This window comes from Limulus polyphemus, unplaced genomic scaffold, assembly GCF_000517525.1.
Source record: "Limulus polyphemus unplaced genomic scaffold, Limulus_polyphemus-2.1.2 Scaffold54, whole genome shotgun sequence".
NCBI lineage: Eukaryota > Metazoa > Arthropoda > Merostomata > Xiphosura > Limulidae > Limulus > Limulus polyphemus.
Window position 1 is genome coordinate 1129929 of NW_013665664.1, and position 10555 is coordinate 1140483.

The 10555-nt window shown below is 31.4% G+C and overlaps 1 protein-coding gene across 1 annotated transcript in view; it reads left to right on the forward strand.

The window, feature by feature from the left end:
* The window catches only part of LOC106463626, a gene marked incomplete at its 3' end in the record, with an annotated part of 17147 nt that extends 6596 nt beyond the window's left edge, over window positions 1–10551 (forward strand). The window contains exons 4-8 of the mRNA XM_022391562.1: window positions 3772–3812; window positions 4223–4291; window positions 4452–4598; window positions 10034–10102; window positions 10330–10551. Of these exons, the coding sequence (XP_022247270.1) occupies window positions 3772–3812; window positions 4223–4291; window positions 4452–4598; window positions 10034–10102; window positions 10330–10551 (548 nt within the window). The remainder of the gene's footprint in view (window positions 1–3771; window positions 3813–4222; window positions 4292–4451; window positions 4599–10033; window positions 10103–10329) is intronic.
* Window positions 10552–10555: the final 4 nt, after the last annotated feature.

The following is a 10555-nucleotide window of genomic DNA, read 5'->3' on the forward strand; positions in this document are numbered from 1 at the left end:
TAATAACTTTCCCTTTTGATGACGAGGAACCCACTTTGAGACTAATAATGGCTGGAGACGGCTTGAATGGGTAATGAAGCATGACAAACCTGATGATGACAAAACCTTGTCGAAACGTTGTACACTTGCTGTTATGTTAAACTTATATTAAAGTTTTGCTTCATTACCCATTCAAGCCGTCTCCAGCCATTATAGCATACTTCTGTTATACAAATTTGGAGAACAGTCACTAAGTATCGGAATGTCCCATAACATTTCTGACGTAATCTTTTGAATTCGACTCTATGTCTTATATATAACTTATCCAACTAAAATCTTATTATTTTACGACTGAAGATGTCATGTAATTAGTTTTATTTAAAAGCCAGATTATTTATCTTCCGAAAATTCGGATATGTCATTTTTTGCTAATCCTTTCCGCCCTACGTTTCATTAAAATGTATAAGATTATTTTTGAGAAAAACCCCACAAACAGATTAAAACAGACAAAATATGGAATAACATAGATAATACCCCCCTTTATAAATAAACTGGCACAGACAAAGATACAAGAAGACACAAGACTACAGAGAAACATCAAACCTAATAGCCAATTATTCGAAAACGATGGAGTTTCTGTTTGTTTTCAAATTTGCTTGATTTGTGTGTGTGATTGTTTGTTTCATGAAGGATGAACATCATGTTTAAGTATAACGTTAGGGAGCAGAATTAATTAGTGAGACTTCTTTTAAGCAATGATCCAGAATAATGCAATGATAAAGTAAAATTTAAGTAAATAATAAATGTGTTTATGACCCAGAATACTGCAATATGAAAATAAAAATAAGAAATGTTAAAAACGATTTATATCAAAATTAATGAAAGTATCTAACTACTGATACCACTATGTTTGTTTACGGTGTTGAAAGATATCTTTGAGTTATGGCTTATTTAGGATGTATTACACTGTATAGCAGTTACTTATAATATCTTTTAGTTGTTTTGCTATCATATATTATGCAGACCTTGAACTTAATAAAGAAACTAAATAGCATGCGTGAAGTTATTATTTAATAATTTCTCATCAAATCTTTCCGGTAAAATGTAGAATCTTCAAGAATAGTACTGCTCTTTATGTCTTCAGTTGCATTGTTGGTCTGTCGCTGGAAACTCACTTAAACAAGGGATTTATTGGTTAAAAAAGACGTTAACTAACTTAGAACTGAAGTTTTAAAATATCTACATTAGTTTTGACAAAGAGCAGCATTACTTTTTTAAGATAATTAAAGTCTACGCATATTTTTACTCTTAAATAATCACTACATTTAACATTTGCTACGTTTTTTTTATAAAGTTTATTTTTATGTTTTATGTATAAGAAAAAATTAATATTACATTTATGAAACCTAAGAATTTAATCGAATCTTGTTTGATGCAATGTATAAGTAAATAAGATGCTGTAACATAAAAGACATTGCGTGACATATTTTGATTCTCCTTATCACTTTTTGGTTCTAAATATGATTACCTAACAATTTCAAAAGTAGCCTCTTCATGTAAAAGAAGCCTCCAAAGAAAGCTAATTTTTGATATTTTTTTCACAGCTGAGTAGCAAGTAAACACGAAAAAAAAACCTATGCACGGAAAATTATATGTTCCTTCTATAATATCTTGGGCAATTTTTAAATATTTTATAGTGTAACATTTGTCATGTCTAGCATGTTTACACTTTTACTATTTTTAATTATTCTATAGTGTAACATTTGTCATGTCTAACATGTCTACACTTTTACTATTTTTAAATATTCTATAGTGTAACATTTGTCATGTCTAACATGTTTACACTTTTACTATTTTTAAATATTCTATAGTGTAACATTTGTCATGTCTAACATGTTTACACTTTTACTATTTTTTAATTATTCTATAGTGTAGCATTTGTCATGTCTAACATATTCACACTTTTACTAGTTGATGTGTGCTTAAAATAATGTTATAGAAACCAATAATAATCCAAATTGATTTTAGCCAATTACAATCTCTTTACGACCAACGTCTTTTTAGGGCAAAAATATCATGTTGTTATAAACTAAATTATTCAACAAAGGACCTAGCCTTTAATAATAGATTTACTTTAACAGCGGCTAATTCTTTTCTTCTTGGTTTGGGAATTTTTTACATTAGAAGTACTTGGTGATGAAAGAACACCTCCTCCGATGGCTCAGTAGTAAGCTTGCCATTTGTAATGCTGGAAATCGGTATTCGATATCGTGTTAGGACAGCGTACATAGACTATTATATAATTTTGAACTTAAACAACAGACACATGTATTTTTAACTAAGCTTTAGATTTTCTTTTGATGGTGCCCTTATGATTTTACCTGCTAGAAAGGGATTATTTTAGAAGTGATTTGAAAGCTTCTTGTCTTTTAAAAATATTATGTTACTCATAAAGTAGACAAAAAAAAGAATGCACGTTAGATAACGTTTTAACTCAAACTGTACTCCTGTTTTGGGTAAGTAAAATAGAAATAAAGATACATTACATTAGACTTATTATCTCAGAGTGTAACAAATGTGGTTGTTGGTGGAAAGTTATTACACTCTTTAGCTAATTTACTTCACTAATTTTTCTTTTTTTTTCTTTCACTGGAGATGGACGCGTGCGTGGCCAATTGTTAGCGTGCCAAACTACGAATATGCATGTCCGAATTGGAGTACAGTTAAGAAAAAAATGCCATCCGCACTTTTGAGCCATAGAAGAGTCATAAGGGCGGTGATCAAATACCTATCTTCAGTCGGATAAGAATTACAACGGAATTCCAGAAATATAAATATAACGATAACTTGTATTTTTCTCATTTCTCATTAATCGCAGGTTCACCCCTTTAACAGTTGCACTTTGACCATTAATACTGCTGCAACTTATGAATGTTAAGCTAGTATGATTTCCAAGAGATTTTCAGTTTCAGAATGGCTTTCTTATTAAGATCGTTAGCCACACACTCCTAATAGCATTCTCGTAAAAATTAATCTTAATATATTATATATAAATACACACACACACACACAGTTGCACATAAAAATATGTTAATGAAAGGTATAATAGTTAGCAAGTAAAATAATGTATAAATTTAATTTTGAGCAACACAAGTATTATATGTTTTTCGTTGTTGTTCTTTTAAAAATTAACTTTCTCTTTATGTTCATCGTCCATTAAATATAAAAGATACATAAATTTGATCAGTGGCTGGAGATTGTCGATGGAAGTATTTTAGTTCGTTAAATTTGATCATGATCAAATTTAACGACTTAAAATACTTCAACTGACAAGCTCCAACCACAACGACTTAAAATACTTCAACCGACAAGCTCCAACCACTGATCAAATTTAACGACTTAAAATACTTCAACTGACAAGCTCCAACCACACAGTTTATAACGCTAATAATCTTAGCTTCACCGACTTTGTTAGCCCAGAGAAAAGAGAACAACGCTTTGCTATTATAATATACTTTTCCTGCTTAATATTTTTTCTCTGTCTGTTTATATTTCTATGTCTTCTACTCGTAGCATGGTCTAGAAACGAAAGAAACAAGTTAGGTTGTTCATGTGATGTAATTCTTTCATCATGTATAATATAATATACTTTCTCTTATTATAAACTTGTCAAACAAAGGAGGGGTTGTTAAGATACGTGCTGACCCATATTGTTTTCACTATATAAGCGTTGATCTTCGAATTACAGGTTAACAGATTTAATTCTATATTCTTAAACGTATTTCATCTCAGGGAGTGGTAATTTTTCAACAAAGTCTGACATGTTGTCTAAGGTACAGTGCATTTTAAACTGAAATTTTAACCAATATGTATAAGCAGAATTAGCAATATATTGTCAAATGTTAAGGATTTTGGAAAGAATGACAAAATATATTTTACTACGTACTAAAGTATGGCAATCATTAAAACGAAAGCAATCTGTTAGACTTCACTTAATGAAGTACATAAGATAAGGTTTCGTACAAATAATTTAGTATAGCGTTTTCTAGCCAATTGTGACCGAAAATGTAAATTATCAAAACACTGCATACGTTTTATGTTCAAGAGAAAAGCTTTCATTCAACACATTGATACTTTCTTTTTCACTTACTGTTATTGTTAAGACAGAACAGTTTTAAGTTTTCTATTGAATTTAACTCTTTAAAAAGTATCAATAAAGGTTATTTATGTTTGATCATCTTAGGCCGTGATCTTGCTGTGTCTTGTCGCCGGAACTTTTGCCGGATACCTTCCTGCCGTTGCTCCTGCTTATGTAAGCTTTTTTAAAATATTGAAAATTCACAAATTAAAGCAAAAAAAGTTAACTTTCATAATATTTCATAGGCATTTAGTTAACTGAAGTTTACTATAAGTTATCAAATAACAACGTAATATTTTTCAGAAATGCAAAATTACGTTAACTCTTATTTCAGGATATCAACATCCCTACCCCTTACGACACTGGCTACGACACCGTCGATGAGTACGGCACCAGACAGAGCCGTCAAGAAAGTGGAGATGGTAACGGTAGAGTCCAGGGCTCATATGGCTACACTGACCCTTGGGGCACCAGCCGTCTGGTAAACTACGTAGCTTGAAAATGACATTAAAACCAATGAAAATAAAGTTTGTTTTTTTTAAGTTTGCTTCTATTTGATGATTCTCAAGCACAAAGCTATACAATGTGCTACCCGTGTTTTAACCACCGCGGGTATCAAAACTCGGTTTTCAGCATTATATCCCCTCAGACTTTCTACTGAACCACAATAAGACAATTTTTCAGAGAAAAGTTGGATAGGAAATAAATCTAATTACATTTTGGCGAACAGTTTTATTCTGATCTTGGTAAAAGTAAAATTTATGAATAAAGATATTTCGGCACAAGTATTGGAGAGTTTTCGTCTTTACCTATCGACTATTAAACATAACTGATTGAGGCGATACGTTTATTAGCAATAAAGTCATTCGACGTTTTTATTGAAATAAATTACTGCTACCAAAACATACAACTAAATATATATAAATATACAAACACTGAATTTTTGCTTTAATATCTGCGATATGTAGCCGTAGGACAAGCATTGCGATTTGGAAAACAAAAACAATTTAGCGTTTACAATGTGAATGGCAAACAAAATACACCAAGAGCACATTCAAAGCTAGCACGTTTAACAAATGTTCTTCTGAACGGAAACCGGTGGTTTAGAAAAGTAACCAGTTTTGTAAGGGTTTACTCCCAGCCCTGGAGGTATTTGCTGGGATAAGGCAGAGGAAGTGGTGCCTTAACAACGGGAGCAGCTACGGCAACCTTGGGTACAAGTGGAAGAGGAGCAGCCACCTTTTTCACAACGGGACGGATAGCAGCAGGAGCAGGAGCAGGAGCGGCAGCCTGAGAGTTGATTTCAACATCAGCGGGGTTCTGGTTGTCGGTTCCAGCTTCGTTTGTTGAAATCCAGGCACGGAAACCACCTTCATCTTCGCTGATTGAATATTTGGGTGGATGTTTTTCAAGGTGCTTTGTCCTTTTTACATTTGTTGTACTAATACGGATCTAAATAAAATGATCTAATATGCCGATCGAGCGTGTGTTAAGCTGCTGCCAAAATGTTTTTGAAATACTCAAGATTTGAGATGAAAAACACTTTTTACAATCAACAGTACAGTTTTATTTTATGTTATTCTTGCAAATAATGCCTATAGAATTTGTAAGCAGAAAACATTTGGCCGTGAAAGATTAACTTGCAAAATTCACGAGACTAAATAAATATAGAGCGAAAAACTATAACTAGCTGAAGTTTCTGTGGAAGAAACAAGAGCAATTTTAAATAGATCAGGCTGTAACTTACGACAGATTCATCGTAGAGCATGTTGAAGAGTGTCGATTAACTCTTACTTTTCTCTGTAAAATTTGCACGCTAGTTAAGTGTTGTCTATTTTTGAGGTATGCATTATTTTTTCATGTTTCAAGACGTCCAGAGATAAAGAAAATTTATAATTTTACGGACCTTATAAAATCATAAGCCCAAAGCTAGATACTAAGCCAGTTTAATTCTTAAGTTATTAGTTGAAAAGTAATGTTTCCAAACAAAAATAAACTAATCTTTGGCACCTTCAGAAATTTGTACAGTAATAAAGGGAAATAAATATCTGTTAAAAGTTACAACATAATTAAAACATCAATGTGTCATCGATGTCTTCACATGCTTAAGTCTGGCAAAGTTCGTCTTAAGTATTATTTTTCTATATTTGTTGTCCTTTCCAAAAGAACTTTTCATGGCTGATATAGTAATAACAATTCGTATGAAACATTTCATGGAACACTCAATGTTACTATCACGGACGTTTCATGGATACGTTATGTAGTATTTATAAAGCGTCAATTTTCATATAAAAATGATATAAAGTTAATTTTGATTTGTTTTATTACAGGGTTGGTCAACTTCTGCAACACAAAAAAAACTATACAGGATAATTCGCAATGTGTTTCTGAAGGTTTTTTACATTATACAAGATAACGTAAAAACCTTCAGAAACACATATTACGAATTATAACCATTCTTCACTGCTACATATATATATATACATATATTTATATTCTATTCTATTTTTGAAATATGTCTGGTGTGTCTAAACTGACATTTATTATATATACACGTTTACCATTCCGTGAAACTTTTCTACACCAAATATATTTTCCAATTTAAATGCCTGGTAATATATATATAAACATTTATGTGAATCGAAACTAAATTTCATCTAAATTAACTTGATTTCACATTAATATTTATTTATAACCAGAGTTCGTCTTATTCTTTTATTTAAGGTTTTAAGATACTTTGCGTTAAGAACCTTTGGTAATGAAATGAAAGAATCTACTGTTTCTATAACTTTCTCCTATAATGAAATAGGTAATAATTGAAACTAATATAAAAGTCCAAGCTGACCTAATTTCCCCGAAAGTGGTCGAAGGTCGCCTGGAGAGGGTCACCTGTTTTAACCACTCGCGCCACTATACAGTAGTGTGTTGTCTATCAGTCAGTCAGTCAGTAGACACTAAACTGACGTCACATAAGGGACGCTTAACATTGCCATTTCTATTGTTGTGACATCAGTAAAACGTGCGCATGCCATGAATTACGAGAAGAATTATGCACTATGTAAGCTACAACACAACATGACATATGTACTTCAAAAGAAATAAATAAAAATATTTATTACTCTTAATTTTGGTTTTATTTACTCTTGAAACAGAACACTTTCAGAGACCCTGCAGAATTTCATCTAGTTTTATCTGTTAGTAACTATAAAGTTTTTTTTTTTTGTAAATCAGTTCTTGATGGAGAAAGTTTTAACCGGGTATTTTTTTTTAAATCGTGTTATTCAAAATACAAAAGTATAACATGATGTTTTATATGAAAGAGTTGTCTTTTTTTTAGGCATTACTATAGAGAAAAACAAGTAAACTATATTTATTTTTTTATTACAATTATTTCTGCTAATAATATAAAACTTCCTTTTTCTCAAGCTAAAACAACTTAAATTAACAAGAAACCGATTTTAATTCAGTCTCTACTTTTTTCACATACAGTAATTGTCTTCTTGTTTGTTTGTTTTAACAGATGAAAACATTTCATACTATTTAATATTTTAAATATTCATTAGACAATGTTTTATGACTTTAATATCATTATTCTCTAAAACATTTTTGAATATAAATATTGTTGGTGATCTAGATTGACCATAATAAATCGTTAATTATACTTGACATAAGACATTAGTATTAGGCTTATTGTATTTTTAACACTTCATTCTTTATCTAGTCACTTAGGGATTATCAAGAATTTGAAAAGTGCGTAATAATAGTATTTAAACCACGCTATGTTCGCCATACAGTAGGCCTAATGATAATGTTTTATGACAAGTAAAATTAATTATAATCATGCTTTGCCGGCTCTGAAAACCCGTTCACAGGTAATAATAAAGTCTTACTGAGACTCAAACATTATTTAAAATTTTATTGACTTTTTCACTTAAAAGTTTAATACTGAATTATATGACACGTTATTATATTTTGTTTTTTTCTGTACAACACGTAATCTGATCAGTTAAAGACTCGAAAATTCAATTATAAAATCATCTCTTTAAAATAAAATTTACCAAATTAACATTCAAATTATCGCATTGTTTATATACAACTCACTATCGTAATTTTATATTTTAGCCTATTACGACGCATGTTAAAAACTGGTAAAATATTAGTGAAAATACACTGTACTTATTTGTCTGTGTAAATGCAAAGAAACACTAACAATAATTAATGGATTTATTTGCAATATTGATGTTATTTCTTTTCGACTTGTGTGATTACGGGGCCCAACAGCCAAGGAAGTAATGGTAAGAAAAGTTAAGGCTTGCAAAGATCGTAATAGAGATTATAGCTATGCCGCATAATTTAAATTGTTAACTTTATGTCGATGTTTGTTAATAAAACTTAAATCAAGTTACTTCATCAAATATATCTCTGCTATCTTTGTGATCCGAAGTTAAATTTTCAATTCATTAGTATAGGATATTGCGTTAACACAGAAGCTCGTAGAATAAGTATTTTATAATTGAAAAACTAATAGGCTTAATAAAATTTTTCTAAGAATTTCAATTAGTAATCATAAAATTACTAATCATGAGGATTTATATATTGCCTTGTATCAAATTGAGCAAAAGTAGGGTTTTACTGATATGATAGCCCCCTAGTGGCACAGCGGTATGTCTGCGGACTTACAACGCTAGAATCCGGCTTTCGATACCCGTGGTGGGCAGAGCACAGATAGCCCATTGTGTAGCTTTGTGCTTAATTACAAACAAACAAATAATTAAACTGATATGGTAAAACACGCAGTCTCTAGGGTATTCGGTTGCAAAAATACATTCATAAAACAATCCTTGAATTACATTTAAGCTTTGGCTAAATATTAAACAAGTAGCTGGTAAAAGGGAACGTTTTGTTGATAAAATCAATAACATCTCAGATTTTCTAAAGCGAAAAGATTGTTTCTGACCTTAACTTTCAAATCATTTTCTTTGCTTTCCGTAAATATAAAACTGTCCTAATTCATTTGGTTGAAGCTGCTTTTTAAACAACTGACAATTTTCTTTTGCTTGTAATATTAACCTCGCCTATTTACCTGAACCAAAATAACACGTTTTTCTATTCTAATTTGCTTTCAAGTTTCGACTAATTCTTCTGTATTTTCCACACGTGTTTATTTCCTAATGGGTTCCGAACATAACGGGGTCTAAAAATGAAACAAACGGAGTAGGTTAGTTATATGGATTAATAGTTTCATCATATACAATATACTTCTCTGATTATCGAATTACGCTAGCTTAAAAAAAGATATATATATCCAGAGGGGTGGAGTCGTTAAACAACGTAATGACCCACATTGACTTCTCTATATAAGCATGAGCCTGGAAATTGCAATCATTAACTTCAGTCAGTATTTCTAAGCGCACGTAATCTCAAGAAGTGGGATTTTACAAGAAATCTAACATGTTTTCCAAGGTATAGTTTAACAGACTCTTAACAGAAACTTCAAAAGTTTGCTTCACAATGTTAGCGTGTAGAATTTATAAAACATAATGTCAAATAATTTCTCTAGAACGATTTCTTTTTTTAAATTTCACTAATGACCATCAATACACTATAACGAAAAACAATGACTTTTTTTTTCTAAATTCAACTAACCAGGTCTAGTGTCTTACTGTAGCACAAATATTTTACCAGGAATCTGCATTAATAGTGATTGGCTACCCAGAACCAATCATACTGCCAAAAACTGTAATTTAACCAATCAAATGTTTGATGCCTTTCGATTTGATATATGAAAGATCAGCTGGGAAAAAGGATAAATGTCTTTGTTACTTATTTTTTGGAGAAAATAAATGCTAACGTTTTGTATTAGAATTAGAGCAATGAAATACCCCAATAACTTTTATTTATACTTGACCATCTTAGGCCATGATTTTGCTGTGTCTTGTCGCCGGCACTTTCGCCGGATACCTTCCTGCCGCTGCTCCTGCTTACGTAAGTCTAATTTTTTTTTTTTTTTTACATTTACCTAATTAAATTAAAGCATATACTAAGATTAGTGTTATCTTAAATATTTTTAGTTAATTGAAGTTTAGTGCAAGTTATCAAATAATGTATAACGTAGTCAAACCTTTAGATTTATAAAAGAGAAGTATAACATTAAATATCAAATTTATGTATAACTTTTCAGAAATTCTAGATTACGTTAACTCTTATTTCAGGATATCAACATCCCTACCCCTTACGACACTGGCTACGACACCGTCGATGAGTACGGCACCAGACAGAGCCGTCAAGAGAGTGGAGATGGCAATGGTAGAGTCCAGGGCTCATATGGCTACACTGACCCTTGGGGCACCAGCCGTCAGGTAAACTACGTAGCTGATGAAGGTGGTTTCCGTGCCTGGATTTCAACAAACGAAGCTGGAACCGACAACCAGAACCCCG